This window comes from Schistocerca gregaria, chromosome X, assembly GCF_023897955.1.
Source record: "Schistocerca gregaria isolate iqSchGreg1 chromosome X, iqSchGreg1.2, whole genome shotgun sequence".
Classification (NCBI taxonomy): Eukaryota; Metazoa; Arthropoda; class Insecta; order Orthoptera; family Acrididae; genus Schistocerca; species Schistocerca gregaria.
In genome coordinates this window covers 814966403-814986641 of record NC_064931.1, presented here as the reverse complement: position 1 = coordinate 814986641, position 20239 = coordinate 814966403, and the positions used below count along the sequence as shown (strand labels likewise).

At 43.6% G+C, this 20239-nt stretch overlaps 1 protein-coding gene across 1 annotated transcript in view; it reads right to left on the bottom strand.

Moving 5' to 3' along the window:
- LOC126299100 (alkaline phosphatase-like) overlaps positions 1 to 20239 on the bottom strand; it is a 233252-nt gene that overhangs the window by 81477 nt on the left and 131536 nt on the right. The window contains exon 2 of the mRNA XM_049990774.1: positions 15060 to 15262. Coding sequence (XP_049846731.1) covers positions 15060 to 15262 — 203 coding nt within the window. The remainder of the gene's footprint in view (positions 1 to 15059; positions 15263 to 20239) is intronic.

Below are 20239 nucleotides of genomic sequence, written 5' to 3'. Positions count from 1 at the left end.
CGACATTGTGCATGCTCTGTTGCCTGTGTCTATGCGCCTGTGGTTCTGTCAGTGTGATCATGTGATGTATCTGACCCCAGGAATGTGTCAATAAAGTTTCCCCTTCCTGGGACAATGAATTCACGGTGTTCTTATTTCAATTTCCAGGAGTGTAGATCTGACAGACATTTGGGAACTGTGTGGAATATCTATGTTAACATATGCGATTCCATTGCTTTGCTGGATGGCTGGGGATTTCTTAAATATATATTTGGACTTGTAACAATATCAGTTTAATACATCTTTTTAGTTTTATATATTACACACACATGCACAGACAATGCTCTAATATAGTGACAACCCGACATCACAAGGAAAAAAGAAACAGTGGGAAAGATGACGTATTTTCTTCCAAAACATAATGGTGGATGAGGGTATGTATGGGTGCATTCAGAAAATCAGTTATTTTACTCGATCAGTGTGTTAGAGTAGGGTGGATAGGTAATTGATAGTACTGGCAAGAGGTACCCTTCGCCATGCACCACACAACGGCTTGCATGGAATTTGTTTAGATGAAGGATGTTCAAAGGTAGTGGAGTTTTCTACAAGAAGGCACTAGGGAACAGCAGGAAAACCTGTATGAGAATCGGTGTTTCGAGTGGGAAACTGAGGTGATAGCGTGGACTGCAGTCACACCTTACACTGGGGGTAATTTTGGGTGACCTCTGTTAAACGCACCAATTTTCCAGGCATTCGAAATTCCCGCATTGCCTCATAAGGTTTGGCCTGGTTTAATGTATCATATGCAGAGTCAATGAAAAGATGGTGCACACTAACACTGGGCCAAGGCAAGGAGATGGGCTTTCCTGCCTACTTTTCAACGTGGCACTTCAAAAAGTGGTACGCGAATCGGGTATTCAGACAAGAGGTACTATCTACCATGAGTCTGTACAACTGCTGGGATATGCAGATGACTTGGATTTAATAAGCAGGACACTTAGAGATCTACAAAGTGCGTTTTCAGCTCTAAAACTGAGTGCAGAGAAGATGGGCCTGAGAATTAATGAAGGAAAGACGAAGTATATGTACAATGGCACCAACCCACCCTTACAGCCCACAATAGCCCTTGATGGAATTACATTTGAGCGAGTGGAATGTTTCACCTTTTTGGACTCAAAGATCAAGCAAATGGTACCACCTTCACTGAAATTATGGCTCACATAAGTGCTTCTAACCGATGCTGCTGCTTTGGAATGTTGCGACATTTTAAATCCAAACTTCTACCACGAGGGACTTATTGCCGGCTTTACAAGACGCTGACATGCCCAGTAATTAATTACGGCTCAGAAACATGGACAATTACAAAGCAGAGTGAAAACAGACTGAGATCACACGAAAGAAGTATATTGAGGAAAGTTTTCGGACATGTATATGAAAATGGGACCTGGAGAAGGCGAAGGAATGATGAACTTTATGAATGCTATAAGGAGGAGGATGTTGTCAAGTCCATAAAGCTGTGTAGAGTCATATGGGATGGACATGTAATGCGACTCGGTGAGACAGATCCCGCAAGAAAAGCCTGCTGCAGTGAAGCTGGAGGAAGAAGAGCAAGAGGACAGTCTAGGTTGAGATGGAGCGACGAGGTTGAAGGGGACGCTGCACGAGTCGGTTGCCGTAACTGGAGGTCCACAGCGAAGTCCAGAGAGGAGTGGCAGAACAATATTGAGGAGGTCAAGTCCCGCCCCGGGATCTAGTGCCAATGGAAGAAGAAGAATCGGTGATTGGTTGTGGTGCATTTGTCTCGGTGAAGGACAGATGGTAGTAGCTGTAGAGGAAAAAACAATTGCCTGCCGACTCCTAGGAGTGGTACTGTACCTCCCTGATTACTATGATACCGAAACTTAAATGACTGGAGAATTGTCTACTGTAACTCGAGCACCAGTTCATGAGTGACACATTCGTAGAAGATCATTCTTCCGGAATCAGGGAAAAATATCTCTTTACTGTACATGAGTTTCGTCCTCTTAAAGTTTAAGGCCAAAGCGAATGTATAGCTTTATACAGTTCAGAATAGTATGTTGGGAGGCAGGAACTCTAACAATACAATGTATCATACTGGTGTGTGCAGGGAAATGTCTCGGTTGGTCCGGCGTAGTCGAGGGTGAGAAAAAAAGTATGTTGATAACACTATTACGAGGCAGACCCTGTGTCTCCAATGCTGCAACAGGGTTACTATTATTATCATTATTAAGTCTCGAGACGTTTTTGAGTAGATGCAGTATGTAGAATATATACTCCACAACGTCAATTGGCACTCATTTCGTTTTTTAAGACTGAAATCAGAAAGATAGTGTAACACCAATATCGATTGTAAGTAGTTTATACAGTGGCATTATGTGTATGTGACTATGAAGTGGTTGTTCTTTACTAGTTAAGATCTTTGAATTATCAGAGGAAATTTGAAGTTTGTAATGTATTTATTGTAAAAAACTTAATAATGTTTAAAAGTAATGAAACTTTATAAAATATGAATGTTAACAAAGAAAAATGTGTATGTAAAAAACTGGTTCATGCTTAGGGATCTTGTATTGTATAGCAAAAAAGGTGTAGGGAACCCCCTCCGCTACGGAAGTGACGTGGCGCGTGCTAAAAGGTGGAATTGGCGGTCGATCTGGGCCGATACTGGGGGAGAACGCTACGCAGTCAGTGGCTAGTCATTGTACGGTTAACATCGAGGATGATAAGTGAGGCATTTGAAAGCTAATTTATATTGAAACTGCCTCGGATGTGGTTTCGGCTGTCAAAAAAATGGCTCTGAGGACTATGGGACTCAACTGCTGTGGTCATTAGTCCCCTAGAACTTAGAACTACTTAAACCTAACTAACCTAAGGACATCACACACATCCATGCCCGAGGCAGGATTCGAACCTGCGACAGTAGCAGTCGCACGGTTCCAGACTGCGCGGCTAGAACCGCGAGACCACCGCGGCCGGCAGGTTTTGGCTGTCGTATGGTGCTCTTGTTATTGTGGAATAGCTCTAAAACGAGGATAATACGTCACCAAGAAGAACTTATAAACAGCATTCAACAGCAAGAGTGTGAGACCAGATAGCCGAAACGTGCTTGCCACCATTATTGCGCCACAGCTCCGCCTGCTTCAGGAACACGATATGTATCATAGTATGGACCGGGGTGAGTGGTTTTCAGTCATAATTCCAGTGATGTAAACGTGTGTGAACCTTAAAATTGTCATGGTCATGAAACCAACGTAGGGTCCCATACTAAACGTGCAGAAGACCGAGTATCCTGTTTCTGAATAACTACTGATTTGTGTCTGCCTTAAATGTGCCAAAGTTCGGTGCCAAAGTGTATAAATGTCGCTAGTTAAATTACCTGCTTCACAGGTAGTGAGAAAGGCACACAAATTGAACTTATGCGAAAGTAATTTTGCTTTGATTATTACTATGAACTATTTTCTGAAATTAATTGAATTTGATATTAGAATATGAACATATAAATTGTTTCAAGTGGGTTTAGAAATCAATATTGGCAAATTGCAAATTGTTCCTGAAATAGTCACAGAATTTGCCTGTAAAGACAGTTTCAGTTTATGGGTCCCCACTATATTCTTTTCTATTATAAAAAGATAAACGGAATATTGCACTTGCTAAAGAAATCTGACACATTTCCATAATAGTGAGAGTATAAAAAGTGTTTATGTAGTGTTATTTAACTGCCGGCCATCGTGGCCGTGTGGTTCTAGGCGCTTCAGTCTGGAACCGCGTGACCGCTGCGGTCGCAAGTTCGAATCCTGCCTCGGGCATGGATGTCTGTGATGTCCTTGGGTTATTTAGGTTTACGTACTTCTAAGTTCTAGGGGACTGATGACCATAGATGTTAAGTCCCATAGTGTTCAGAGCCATTTTTTGTTATTTAACTTAATTTGTGGTGTTTGTATGTTAGTTAAACCAGGGCTCTTGTCATGCCCAATTTTAGTCTCGGGATGTCTTGAGGAACATCATGGTGCTGAAGTGGTTAATGATTGAGATGGTAACTATTATGCCTATGAGTGAAATATTTAACTTCCTATGATTGCCAATTTGTGGAAATAGTAACTGCTGCAACCCACTACTCAGATCGCCCAGTAGTCATGTGTATTCATTGCACTATTTAAATGGACTATTAATGAACAATTACCAACTATATCATTTTTCTTTAATCTTAATGTTTCAAACTATTATGCCTGATTAGGCTGGCGGCCGTTTGTTGTTTCATTCACGTGAACGTCACTACTTTCATTACTTCCAAAATAAAGCCTTTCAGTTTTCTATTAATTGCCATAGATACGAAATTATTGTTCGATACCCTCTACCCATTAGGTAAACACACGGTCAAAACACTTACCCAGAGGGTAACACTAGCCTGCTCTACAGTGTTATACGTGGCTTTTACGTATCAGCACTTAAGGTTCAGTTACAAGGAAACTGCAGCTCGCGTTATAATTGGTATTGGAGATTTATATCGGTGACTGAAGTTTTAATAGAAGAATTGTTAAAGGAGAGAATATGGGGAAAAGCAGTATCATTCACGAAGGAGCAACCTGCAAAACACGATTTTAACTGACCGCAACATCCCACAAATGTGTCAGGAAATGATTACAATGAGAAGGACATACTTTTAACACGTCATTCACAAACGGAGCAGAGAAGGATAGTAGTAGAAGTTACGTTCTGGGCGCGGTATCTACAATGCACTGCCAATTGCGTTATATGTCACGTTAAATACGACGCGACTCCCATTATGCAGTTTACAGTGGCTTGTGAAATATATTAGGGCTGTAACAGCAGTAGGGTGGAGCCATTTGTAAAGTTTTTAGCGGTTTATTTTTTCCTCGCTGTGGTATCAGTCTAAAATAACCAGCGACAAGTTGTGGGTTGAGAAGACTTTGCCCCTAATGAAATGGTGGTGGTATTGTTCATAATAGAAATCACAGGACAAATGTTTCAAATGGCTCTGGGAACTACGGGACTTAACATCTGTGGTCATCAGTCCCCTAGAACTTAGAATTACTTAAACATAACTAACCTAAGGACATCACACACATCCATGCCCGAGGCAGGATTCGAACCGGCGACCGTAGCAGTCGCGAAATCACAGGACAGTATCACGAAGCATACAATAATATTTTTATTGTAGAGGCATGAGAAAACATCCCAGGAATTACATATACTAATGTTCTAACATTTCTCAGGTGAACTATGCGTAGACCAGGCAAATATCATACACTGCACAGCGGTTTGAGGAATGTGTGTGTAGATGCAGGTCCTTATGTATGTACGAGGGCAGCAATACCAGTAACGATTCACAGGAAGACCTGCACAGGATGGATGATTGGTATAGGGGCTAGTCCTTCTTCTGTTGTGAAGAATATATTACTTCCTACCACATATGTCTCGTGACATGACTTGCACCTTGGAACTGGAGCAAATACAAAGGCTTTCTTCCGCGATGCAATAACATTTTCCAACGTTCGGGGGAGAGTTAATAAAAGTTATGTTTAAAGCGGAAGGGAAAGCCCAGCAAACGTCCCTGTCAGAGACCCATGACCTTGGTGGTGGGTGGCGCAGTCCCTATGTCTTTAATGAACAGGAGTTTTGTGTTGTTAAATTTTCCCGGCAAAGTGTGTACGATTAGCTCTACATAGGTTGGAATAGTATTTCAGCATACAATTTTTTGTTTTGATATAAATGAAAAGTGACAGTACCGCCACTTGGTACCCTCTGGCATGCACTGTATAGCGGTTTGCAGGGTATTTGTTTTGGTGTGGATTTAGGATGATGCATTTTTCTATGAGAACCTAGTAGCGAATTGCAAGAAGACCTGTGAGTGGTTGGTGCAGGGGCTGGCAGTCGACAATAATGTAGTGTGGTACCTTCGCCTGGGCCCAATTTGGCCAACTCGCAGCGCCAGCGGTTGAGGAGGAGGAAGGAGCTGGACACCCTAAGGCGAGCGCTCTAGGAGAGGACACTGCACCCATTCTGCAAGCACACAGTGGGAAGTCGGGAAGGCGCCCTCGCCTCACCCAAGAAAGGACACGTTGCAAAGGGCCCGCCCGAGAAGGGTGCTGAGAACTTGTAGTCATTACGATGGTACGTCAAGAATGCACGTGCGAAAGCATGTGAGTCCATCTGGCCTGGCCACAGTCATTTTACCTGCCTTACAAAGCAGGAATGTGTCGACAACTCCAACATCCCACGGGCACAGGGAGGAGCGTACACAAAGCACGCAGAATCGACACAGGGAGGCGTGTGGAAGAAGTCAGCGTTATTAAGATGATGTCCAGCAGACTCTAAGATGAAGACCAAACATGAGTCTGTCCAAGCCTCACGCAAAGAGAGAGAATGGTTACAAAGAAGTGTTGTTTAGCTGCTCTCACAACAGCCTCGGAATTTTAAAAAGAAACATCGTATGGATATGAAATCGCGAGAAAGATGCCAATTCACACCAGCCCACGTCAGATAGGAAATTTCCACCCTTCACGAGGAGGCGAGGCTTTGAAACGGTGATCTGTCATTGGACTGTATTGGAAATTTTGTCCGCCAGTGAGAACGCCAAAAGAAGAATTGAAATGGAGGAAAAGGAAAGGGGCTCGGCGAGACGGTGTGGAAGCGTCCATTCACCGCTAAGATCCTCGTTCCGACACCGTGATATCGCAGCCTCGGCCAAGCAACCAACAACGGGCAGACAACGCGGAGATGATGAGGGCAGCCGACTTGCGCCGCACAGCTCCGAGACGAGCCGACGCAGCGCCTGCCGCCGACAGCAATACACGACAAACCATAATGAATAATGGTAAAAGGATTCCTCCCACGCCCCTCCGTCCCATTGACAACTGAGTCGTGTCCACGCCCAATCAAATCGGCCATGAGATTTGTAATTTGGTTTTGGTTTTTGCCAACAGCACCGATATAAATACATTTCTTTCATGTTTTAATCATCTAAGGAATGCTTCCCCCCCCATGAACTATGGACCTTGCCGTTGGTGGGGAGGCTTGCGTGCCTCAGCGATACAGATGGTCGTACCGTAGGTGCAACCACAACGGAGGGGTATCTGTTGAGAGGCCAGACAAACGTGTGGTTGCTAAAGAGGGGCAGCAGCCTTTTCAGTTGCAGAAGCAACAGTCTGGATGATTGACTGATCTGGCCATGTAACAACCACCAAAACGGCCTTGCTATGCTGGTACTGCGAACGGCTGAAAGCAAGGGGAAACTACAGCCGTAATTTTTCCCGAGGGCATGCAGCTTTACTGTATGGTTAAATGATGATGGCGTCCGCTTGGGTAAAATTTTCCGGAGGTAAAATAGTCCCCCATTCGGATCTCTGGGCGGGGACTACTCAAGAGGATGTCGTTATCAGGAGAAAGAAAGCTTGCGTTGTACGGATCGCGGCGTGGAATGTCAGATCCCTTAATCGAGCAGGTAGGTTAGAAAATTTAAAAAGGGAAATGGATAGGTTAAAGTTAGATATTATGGGAATTAGTGAAGTTCGGTGGCAGGAGGAACAAGACTTTTGGTCAGGTGAATACAGGGTTATAAATACAAAATCAAATAGAGGTAATGCACGAGTAGGTTTAATAATGAATAAAAAAATAGGCGTGCGGGTAAGCTACTACAAACAGCATAGTGAACGCATTATTGTGGCCAAGATAGACACGAAGCCCACGCCTACGTGCAGCAGTGGTACGAACGCTCAGCGGCAGCAGAGGCTGTGACAAGCTGGAAGTGTGGGCTATAGAGCTGGAAGTGTGGGTTATCTGCTAGGCGCAGGTGATGAGTTCTGCAGTCACACGACGAATGCTTCTCCAGCCAAGTGCGCTGTATTCAAGATGTATGCACTTTACTAGGTACAAGTGTTGCTGCCATTATTTTTACAATTCCAGTATATCTTACAGTGTTAAGAGACCTGATAGTGACGTCACACATTAATAGTGCTAGCTGATAAGTTCGTTTAAGTGAAACGGTAGGCCTAGTGCATATTTCTTGTTAAATAAAAGTCGTATAATGCTGAAGAATCGTGTAATTTGTCAAATTACTGCACAGTGGTGATTGCTTGTCCCATATTTTTATTTGCGTTTTCTTGAAAAAAGTGTATTTATGGCACACTGGGAAAAAGGATAAAATAGCAAAAAATCCGTAAATGGCAGTAGTGTAGTTACAAAGGGGATGTAGCAGGTGATTACACTGTCGTGACAAAAGTCATGGGATACCTCCTAATATTGAGTCGGACCTCCTTTTGCCCAGCGTATTTCAGCAACTAGCTATGGGACTCGACAAGGCTTTGGAAGTCCCCTGCAGAAACATTGAGCCACGCTGCCCCTATAGCCGTCCATAATTGCGAAAGTGTTGCCGGTGCTGAATTTTGTGCACGACTGACCTCTCGATTATTTGCCACAAATGTTCAGCGGGATTCATGTCGGACGATCTGGGTAGCCAAACCATTAACTCAAACTGTCCAGAATGTGTTTCAAACCAATTGCGAACAACTGTTACCCAGTAACAGAGTGTACTGTCATCCACAAAAATGTCATCGTTGTTTGGGAACATGACGTACGTGAATGGCTGAAAATGGTCTAAAAGCACCCAAACATCCAGATGACCCAGTCCATTCCATGTAACCACTTCATTAGGGAGCCATCACCAGCTTCCATACTGCCTTATTGACAACTTGGGTTCATGGGTTCATGGAGTCTGCACCGCACACAACCCCCACCACCAGCTCCTAACGACTGAAATCGGGGACCATCTGGCCAGGTCACGGTTTTCTAATCGTCTAGGGTCCAACCAAGATGGTCATAAGCCCAGGAGAGGCGCTGCAGGCGATGTCGTGCTGTTGGCAAAGGCACTCGTTTGGGTCATCTGCTGCCGTAGCTAAATAACGCATAATTTCGCCACACTGTCCAAGTGGATTAGAGGGTTATTGAGAAAGTAAGGAACGATCGGTCGCAAAATGGAAAATACAGTGAAAATTTGATGAAGTTTTGCACAGATGCGTTGGACACTCTGTCTAGTACTCCTGTCGATGGCATCATGTCATTCTTTTCAGTTCTGAGCTCTCAGTGAGAACGTAAAGATGGCTAGAAATTAGCGTCTCCCGCCAAGTATGAGGGTCTGGCGAAAGATTTCGCCTGAAGCTACGCAATCTACATAACTGTCATACGGTTCGTTCTACACGACAATTCTCGGCCGATCTCTGCAGGGGTAATGAAGATGCTCCTGCAGCGCTTTCGATGGGAAGTGTTTGATCGCCAAAAATACAGCCCGTAATTGGCTACCCCTGAGGTTCATCTCTGCTCAGATGAACCGCTGGTTATGAAGACAATAATTTGACACCGACAACGAGCTGCAGTCCAAAGTAGAAAATTTTCGAAAAGCACTGGCGGCTGTCTTCTATAACGAGGGAATTGAAAAGTTGGTACAACGCTACGACAGATGTCAAGTCTGAGCGGCAATGGTATAGAGAAGTAGCTGGAAGGTGTAGCTAACCGTTGCAAATAAAACAGTTTTAACTTTCAATCTGGTTTCCATTTCGCGACCTACCGTTTCTTACTTTCCGAACAGCCCTCGTACATCCGTCATATGTTCCACATTGATTTCTGTGGTTATTTCACGCAGCGTTGCTTGTATTTTAGCATTGACAATTTTACGCATAAGTGACTGATAACCACGTAGTTTAGTCCCTTTAATCCACAAACCAACCAACCTCTACGCAATCGCTGCTGCTCACGGTGGTTAAATGAAGGCCGTCGGTCACTGTGTTGTTCGTCGTGAGAGGTAATGCCTGAAATTTGGTATTCTCGGCACACTCTTGACACTGTGGATTTCGTAATAATGAATTACCTAACGATTTCAGAAACGTAATGTCCTATGCGTCTAGCTCCAACTACTATTCTGCATTCAAGGTCTGTTAATTCCCGTCATGCGGCCATAATCACGTCGGAATCTCTTCCACATGAACCACCTGCGTAAAAAAGACAGGTCCGCCAAAGCACTGCACTTTCATACCTCGTTTACACGATACTACCGCTATTTGTATATGTGTATATGGCTACCCAATGACTCGTCACCTCAGTGTATTTGTTGCTAAATAATGCATTATTAACCTTCACAGTCCAATAAACGCGTGCGTATTCTTGAAAATCGGCAAAATTACCTTAAAGCCCGTATTTAGATGCGTCTTCTTAAAAAATTGGTAAAATCATCCCAAAATAGTAAGGAGCGTCATATGTTGCAGAAAATAGCATTGGGTGCGATATTCTGCCAGAAAAATGCGAAAACTGAGCCCTGAAACGGCAAATCTCAGGGGTGCCACACTCTGCTGAGAATACACTAAGGAATCAAACAAATAAAAATAAAATAAATAAATAAATAAAAACGGCGCACCACAAAAGAGTTATTCAAATTGGTCACAAATTGGTATTCATACACGTATCGGCGGAAAATGCAAAATTGTAAGCTTTGGCGACTGATGAATGAATGTGTGATGCTGCAAGCACAGTTTCACCACGCAGCTGGCAAGAACAGTAAACAGGGGACTTGTCCATACCAGGGCATAAAATCTTCGCGAATTTCACTCCGTACACTCAGTTGGACAGTAACTGAGTCTTGCAGACAGGGGCGTGAACAATATACGCAGATGACATTATCTGAGAGTGCACGAGTAGTTTGGCTCAAAGAAGCCAGCTGGAGTAATCGGCGAATCATCCGACATTTGAATAGGAGCACCGATGACACTATTTGACGACGTAGGCAGGAATGGATGAACTATGGCTGAACATAATGTCAAAAAGGAACCTGTCGATGTAGAGAGACAACAAAACAGGAGGACCAAGCAATCATCATAGAGGCACCCAGAGCCACAGATCCATCATTATCAGTCCGACGTGAAAATGGTGCTTCAGTGACCACAAGGACCATTAATCAGCCGGCCGCGGTGGCTGAGCGGTTCTAGGCATTGCAGTCCGGAACCGCGCGACTGCTACGGTCGCAGGTTCGAATCCTGCCTCGGGCATGGATGTGTGTGATGTCCTTAGGGTAGTTAGGTTTAAGTAGTTCTAAGTTCTAGGGGACTGATGACCTCAGATGTTAAGTCCCATACTGCTCAGAGCCATTTTTGAACCATTAATCGGCGGCTGAGCTCGCAGCGACCCTTGCACCAACTATCATATACCTCTGTGCACCAACAAGACCGTTTGCAGTGGTGTTGGGCCGCATTCGGCCTGGGATCTCATTGACTGGAGCAGAATTGTCTTCATTGTTCATTCCCATTTCCAAATCAGCCCCGATGACCAGGAAAGATGTGTCTGTAGACACAGTGCGATACCAGTGCGACTGTCGCTCGCCATACAGCCCTACAGCGAGGACTGGTAGTCTTGGCTGCCACTTCATTTCATAGCAGGACCCCTTTGGTTGTCATTCACGGTCCACGGCACACTTACAACACAACTGTACATCGACGATATTCTACACCCCGTTTTGTTGCCCTTCATGGCAAGCCATTCCAGACTTACATTTCAGCAAGGTAATGACCATCCACAGATAGCAAGCGTTTCTACTGGTTGTCTTCGTGCTTGCCAAAGCCTGCCTTGGCCAGCAACGTCACAGGATATCTCAACAACTGAGAAAGTGCTCTCCAACCAGCTCTGGATTTTGACGATATAGCGCGTCAATTGGACATCATTTGGCACGATATCCTTCAAGAGGACATCCAACAACTCTGTCAATCAGTGCCAAGTCGAATAACTGCTTGCATAGGGGCCAGAGGTGAACCAACACGTTACTGACTTGCACAATTTCTGAAACTGTTTCTCTCGAATAAATCAACCAGTTTTTCTGAAATTCTAGTCGTTTGTTTGACTGTACATGTAAAGGTGTGAGCTCAGCCGCCGATTAATGGTCCTTGTGGTCACTGAAGCACCATTTGCACGTCGGACTGATGATGTGGTGCCGAAAGGTCCAGTTGACGAGTTCGATCTCCACTGTCTTCTTGGCTTTCTTGTATTGTTGTCTGTGATGATGTCAATGTAATATTTGTTCCTCCAGATCTGTGTTGTGCAACACTGTCAAGGAACGATGGATGTTTGTGTCTTTTTGTTTTTGAATTTTTTGAGGCAGCAGAGCCCGTTCCTAATTTGCTTTTCTTCTTGAACCTCTGGTAACCGTCCCTTAAAAATTTCCACTTCTTCTTACAGTCATCACCTGTAAATGGAAATTATATTAGCTGTATGTTTTAGTTTGTTTCAGATTCTTGGCCACAGGCGAAAGTTACCGGCCTTTATCATTTGCCTATCGTATATCATCATCTTACATATCAAGAGTTGTTAACAAAGTTTTGAAGACATTAAGAATAAGGCTGCTGCCCATGTTGATGCCACCTTCTACTGAATCACATTTCAGACGTATTGAAGAAGAATTTTGGCTTAAATGCAATATACCTAATTGTGTAGGCACTGTAGATGGAAAACATAATCGCATAAGGGCACCAGAGAAAAGTGGATCTCTGTTTTTTAATTACAAAGATTTTTTTCAATTGTTCTACTGGCTATTGTGGACGCAAATTGTAAATTCATTACCGTTGATGTCGGCGCTTACGGAAAAGAGTCTGATAACGGTATATTTCAGAAATCGGCTATGGGCAAGAAAAGAGCCGCAAAGGAGTTTAATATACCTCCACTAAAATGTTTTCCAGGCACAAATGTGGGTATATTTGGACAGTAAAAGCAGTCTCCGGTCGCTAGGCGGTTCGGCGGCAGCGGCACTACTGGTTCCTGACCGGACGTGCGGTCTGCCGCTAAAGCAGGCAGACGACGCTGCTACCGCGTTCAGCACGCCTCACATTCCAAACAATGGCAACCAGTGGCGCAGTCTTTGGCCTGCGGTCGTGTTCGGAATCGCACCTCATCTACTGATTCTCGTCCCACTCCAATAATTCCTGCCTGGTGTGTCATTTTTTTTTTTTGTCTTAGTGTATATGTGAATATCACCTGATTTTACCGTTGGTGCTGTTCCTTCACCAAAGTACAGACTACAAATGTTCCCTCTCAAGATTTGAGACACCCTAAGGTGACCAATGACGGAAAAAAGACAATAGGAGCACACTGTACCAGTGAGACAGGGAAGACGCCATGTTTGGGTCATAAATTACCGTCTTTATGATGACATAACTGACACCTGGGTAAACGTGAGTGGAAGGGCGCTACTCGGCCGCCATCTTGGCTATAAATTATTGTAATTAAAACGATATTTATATTCCAAAATTATTGTAATTAAAACGATATTTATAGCCCATTAATTGTAATTATAATTACAGTACAGCCCTTTAATTACGCCCTAAAGGAATAAGAGCCCAAGTGAGCTGTTTGTTAACATATGCATCATTAAATTAGGTTGTGGCATCTGGCCGGTTTGTTTATACAAGAAGAACAATACGGTAGAATATAACTCCACTGTATCTATATGACGCTGTGCCGTCGGAATCTGTCTCGTGTAAACTATATGCTATAAATATTCATGGCATTAGTATTACTGGCGTTCATGTTCTACACAACAATGGGAGAATGTAATATGGACAGACACTATTGTTATTCACTACAAATTCACCCTTCGATGTCACATATTTTTCCCTAACCATACAAGACTTGGTGGAGATCTTGGTTGTAATTGTCTGCTTTTTGGCTGTTCAGGGAACATTCAACTTCGAAAATCAGCTCGTCATCATTCTGACAGTGCCTCCTACAGAATGGTTTCTTCATCCAAGAAAAGAGGAAGAAGTCCAGTGCCATTTCAGGATAGCACGAGGGGATAAGGGAAAATTTGATACAACAAAGAAGCAGCTTGTGTGACTGTACCCTGTGCATAACGAACTGGGGGTTGTCAGCTTCCCACGAAATGCTGGTTGAGTCTTCTCTCTTTTTAGCGGTCTTTGAGCATCGTGTCCTCCACTTCTGTTGAGAATTCCCAGTTTTTCACAGAGAGATTGTAGGTCACCTTGTTCTTAGTTATACAGGCTTGTTTCATCACGCCGGAAGAGTCTACACCACCTAACACTGCTTCACATGATAGTGCACTGTTGTTGTACACTCCCAATACATCATCAGAGATTGTTGCACTTTTGTTCCTCTCGACATACATAAAGCGAACTACTGCACGAAATGTACTGGCTGCGCCATTTTATGTTGGCTCTCGAACGGCGTGCTACGGTACTGTGTAGCACGATTGCAGACATGTACCTGCAAACAACGGTTACGCTTGTACTCTGGGAGACCATCTTCACCCAATGCTGGAGGATATTCTCCATGCTGAACGACCTGAATACGACGACAATAATGCTCTTATTCATATTCCTGAAATTTTGTTCGACACTCGTTTAATGAAGATGAAATGAAATGACAGTATGGCATCGTTGGTCGGGAGGCCCGATTCGGGGAAGTTCGGCCGCCAAGTGCAAGTCTTATTTCAGTCGACGCCACACTGGGCAACTTGCGTGCCCGTGATGAGGATGAAATGGTGATGAGGACAACACAACACCCAGGTCCCCGAGCAGAGAAAATCTCCAACCCGGCCGGGAATCGAACCCAGGCCCGCTTGCATGGGATGCAAGCACGTTAACACCCAGCAAACCAGGCGGACGTTTAATGAAGATGATAAGAAATTATAACACCTCGTTTGATATCCGCAGTCCAATGATCGGGCTATAACTGAACTTTTGTATGGTAACTGAGGAGAAGCTTTCCTGTAAAAGGACACTTTCTGAGTTAGTGACCTGTATGAAACTAAAACATATCACTCTGGCTGTTGAGAACGACTTGCTTTGGACAATCCAACGTCGGATGCATGCAAAAGGAGACAAACAGGCTACTAGTAAACATTGTGTCTTTCTATTACTTTGAGCAACTCCTACATAATATACTACGATGAACTGAGGTGACACCAAAAATATATTACCATCACCACCAGAAACGAACAACACTATACTGTTCTTCAGCCGAAACTTATATCAGTAATAAAGAAAACACTGACGTACCTTTAACAATCCCATGTGAGGGAAATTCTCAAACGAAAGCCTCGCGCTTTCGGACTGTTTATAAATTCTTGCTGCCGTCAAAGTGTTGGGACACATTCCATCGCCGACAAATAAAATCACATTTTTTGCCAAATTTGTGTTCAGTTTCACGTTTAGTGCTATGTTCAGTTCTTCCCGGGCAACTTCATTCCAGTACGTCTGATCTGAAAGAAATACAACTCTATGAAAATAATTAACACAATTTTTTGAATTACTTTTTATGTTGCCGTTTAGAAACTCACTTTTGCATATGCCTGCAGCAATAATAAGTCAGGAAGAAAAAAACGATCCAGGAATTAAAACGAAACTAACAGCAACCGCACGAAAGGTGTTTCAGAAATACTTTTAGATGTTAGGTGGGATTCCTCAATCCAAAATAGAAAAACTATCAAAATAAACACATGTCCGAAATGCATTCGTTCTTGAGTTATTAATGAAAATTTTCTTTCAGCCGGTTTCGATGCAAACTCCAACAACTCAAGTTTGGAAATAGCAAATAAAATACGTGAAAGTTTGAAACTCATTGTGATAACATCCCTTTTAATAGGCCATAACACTTTGTAATAACTTGACATTTAGGAAAGAAACATTTAAGAGATGCTTATTAAATGAGTGTTCACATAGTAGGGGAAGGTTGTCTACAGGGTAAAAAGTATTTAAACCGACAAACTCTGGGAGGTTGGAGGGGACATCAAAACAAATATTTTTCTCTAATGTCATTTTTTTCCTATGAGGAGTATTTAAACCGGTAGAGGAAGATTTCTCTGGTGGCAAATTAATTAAACCAACAAACACTTTTCCATTTTTTATGACCAAGAGACAACACATTAACACAATCCAATTTCAATTACAGTAGATTTTCAAGAATGCCTCCATTTACACATAAACAAAGGTTACACTGTCGGATCATGTTCTGTCTGACACGGGCAAAAACCCCAGGAGTACCCTGAATTGTTCCTGCTGCTGCTACTATCCGGGCAACCAGATTATCTTCTGATGCAACAGGAGTTGTGTAAACAAGGTTGCACCATCTCTAACCACACAAAAAAAGTCCAGAGGGGACATATCTGCGGATCGAACAGGCCATGGTACAGGACCAGCTCTGCCAATCCACGTTTCGGGGAACACGACGTCTGAAATCTGCCGGCGCCCCGTCACGTTGGAACCACATGCGTTGTCTTGTAGGGATCGGGACGTCTTCCAGCAATTCTGCCAATGCTCTGGCGAGAAAAATGGTAATAGTGCCTGCCATGTAATGGTCTAGGAATCAGATACGGCCCAATTAAACAGTCCCCAACAACACGGACCCACCCATTAACGTAGAACCGCACTTGATGAGCGCTAGTAACTGTGGCATGTAGGTTATCCTCACTCCAAATACGCGAATTGTGCATGTTGAACACTCCATCACGCCCGAACGTTGCTTCATCGGTAAACAGCACAGAGGATGGAAATGTAGGATGCATTTCACACTGTTCCGGGTACCACTGCGAAAACTGTGCTCTGGGTGGATAATCAACTGGTTCCAGATTGTGGACACGCTGTAAGTGAAATGGACGTAACAATTGCTCTCGAAGGACTGTTCTTACATTCGTCTGATTCCTCGCCATGTTATTTGCAATTACACGAGTGCTGATTAAAGGATTCCGCTCCACATGCTGCAATACAGCTTCCTCAAATTGCAGCGTTCTTACCGTGCGACGGCGTCCCTGTCTAGGTAATCTGCTAAATGACCCGGTCTCACGCAGACGTTGGTACACAGCAGCAGAGGTCGTATGATGCGGGATACGGCGATTAGGATATTGTTGTTGATAATCCCGCTGTGCAGCTCGTCCGTTGTGGTGCGCTACGTAGTACGCACCAACCATATCAGTGTACTCACTTTAGGTGTATCGCTACATCAGTAAACAGAGACAATGCACTAGTACACTGGTGGACACCAGTTGCCTACAACTGAAGAGCATAATATGGCCTCTAACAACTGAAGACCGTAATACGGCCTCCACAGGTTTAAATAATCCCCATAGGAAAAAATGACATTAGGGAAAAATATTTGTTTTGATGTCCCCTACAACCTCACAGAATTTGTCGGTTTAAATACATTTCACCCTGTATATTGGACCGCTTTTATATGTTGTTACTCTAAGCCTTTATTACGTATTTAATTGATGAGTAAATAAATATTTTAAAGGTGTATAAGTTAAAATTTAGAAGTATGTAAGAGGTCCAAATTAGGAAACCATTTTCTTAATTTTGACCTTCAGTTGCTTAGTTGGACCAGATTGTAAGTAAAAGGTAAATAAGAAGTATAATATCTTAAAGAAGCCGTATTTCAACATATTTATTAGACATGCGTGATATTTAAGTAGTGAGGCCTAACTAAAGAAAACAAATCATCTTGGAGAATTCATTACCCGCAAAATATTAATATTGGTAAATTAGGGGAAAAGTGCTTCGTCCTCATAAAGCGCTTACAATTTAAACAAAGAATAGAGTAGGAAACTTGTTACGTAGAAAAATGTAAGAAAATGTGACACATTGAAATACAGGGTGACAATTGTTGAACTATAAGAAATAAAATCGTTATAACTTCTGAACTTTTTGTGTTAGGACGTTCAAACTGCGCGGTTGGCCGTGGGGCATGATGGGAATTGGTACGTGAAAATGGTTTGGTTTAGAGATGAAGCCCACTTTCATTTGGATGTGTTCGTCAATAAGCAAAATTGGAACATTTGGGGGACTGAGAACCCGCATTTCGCGATCGAGAAGTCTCTTCATCCTCAACGGGTGACTGTGTGGTGTGCAATGTCCAGCACGGAATAATCGGTGCGATATTCCTTGATGGCACAGTGACACAGGAGAGTGTTTGATGTCCTGTAGGAGCAGTTTGGAGACCACATTGTGACTCTGGAGTTGCCAGAGGCCACTGGCAGGGGCCTCGATTGGCCGCCATGTCCTCCGGATTTGAACACGTACCACTCCTTTTTGTGGGCTATACAAAATCTTAGGTGTACAGCAATAACCCCAAAACTCTGCGGACCTTTGGTGCAGAGCCGGGTGGAGGGTCTGAATCAGAGGCTCAGACGGTTTTGCGACCGTATTGGCTGCAGATTCCTTGACTTGCGCCATAGGGTGGTGGGGTTTCGGGTTCCGCTGAATAGGTCAGGAGTTCACTACACTCAGCTGGCGGCTACACGGGTAGCGGAGGCTGTGTGGCGTGGACTGGGCGGTTTTTTAGGTTAGAAGACCTCGGGAAAGTGCGGGATGGGCTGCAATGTCAAAGGGTGCTTGGCAATTACAGGACGTGCTTGGATCAAGGAACAGTCGGAATTATAGTTGTAAACTGTTGTAGTTGCGCTGGAAAAGTCCCTGAGCTTCAAGCGCTAATAGAAAGCACAGAAGCGGATATCGTTATAGGTACAGAAAGCTGGCTAAAGCCTGAAATAAGTTCTGCAGAAATTTTTACGAAGTCTCAGACGGTGTTCAGGAAAGATAGATTAGGCAGAATTGGTGGTGGAGTGTTGGTGTCTGTCAGTAGTGGTTTATCTTGTAGTGAAGTCGAAGTAGATACTCTGTGCGAATTGGTGTGGGTGGAGGTTATACTTAACAGCCGAATTAAGTTAATAATTGGCTCCTTCTACCGACCTCCAGACTCCGATGATACAGTTGCGGAACAGTTCAGAGAAAGTTTGAGTCTCGTAACAAATAAATACCCCACTCATACGGTTATAGTTGGTGGGGACTTCAACCTACCCTCGGTATGTTGGCAAAAATACTTGTTCAAAACCGGTGGTAGGCACAAAACTTCTTCCGAGATTGTCCTAAATGCATTCTCCGAAAATTATTTAGAGCAGTTAGTCCACGAACCCACGCGAATTGTAAATGGTTGCGAAAACACACTTGACCTCTTGGCCACAAACAATCCAGAGCTGATAGAGAGCATCATGACTGATACAGGGATTAGTGATCACAAGGTCATTGTAGCTAGGCTCAATACCATTTCTTCCAAATCCATCAGAAACAAACGCAAAATAATTTTATTTAAAAAAGCGGATAAAGTACCACTAGAAGCCTTCCTAAAAGACAATTTCCATTCCTTCCGAACTGACTATGCGAATGTAGACGAGATGTGGCTCAAATTCAAAGATATAGTAGCAACAGCAATTGAGATATTCATACCTCATAAATTGGTAAGAGATGGAACGGATCCCCCGTGGTACACGAAAAAGGTCCGAATGCTGTTGCAGAGGCAACGGAAAAAGCATGCGAAGTTCAGAAGAACGCGAAATCCTGAAGATGGGCTAAAATTTACAGACGCGCGAAATTTGGCACGTACTTCGATGCGAGATGCCTTTAATAGGTTCCACAACGAAACATTGTCTCGAAATTTGGTAGAAAATCCGAAGAAATTCTGGTCGTATGTAAAGTACACAAGCGGCAAGACGCAGTCAATACCTTCGCTGCGCAGTGCCGATGGTACTGTTATCGACGACTGCGCCGCTAAAGCGGAGTTATTGAACGCAGTTTTCCGAAATTCCTTCACCAGGGAAGACGAATGGAATATTCCAGAATTTGAAACACGAACAGCTGCTAGCATGAGTTTCTTAGAAGTAGATACCTTAGGGGTTGCGAAGCAACTCAAATCGCTTGATACGGGCAAGTCTTCAGGTCCAGATTGTATACCGATTAGGTTCCTTTCAGATTACGCTGATACTATAGCTCCCTACTTAGCACTCATATACAACCGCTCGCTCACCGATAGATCTGTACCTACAGATTGGAAAATTGCGCAGGTCGCACCAGTGTTCAAGAAGGGTAGTAGGAGTAATCCATTTAACTACAGACCTATATCATTGACGTCGGTTTGCAGTAGGGTTTTGGAGCATATACTGTATTCAAACATTATGAATCACCTCGAAGGGAACGATCTATTGACACGTAATCAGCATGGCTTCAGAAAACATCGCTCTTGTGCAACGCAGCTAGCTCTTTATTCGCACGAAGTAATGGCCGCTATCGACAGGGGATCTCAAGTTGATTCCGTATTTCTAGATTTCCGGAAAGCTTTTGACACCGTTCCTCACAAGCGACTTCTAATCAAGCTGCGGAGCTATGGGGTATCGTCTCAGTTGTGCGACTGG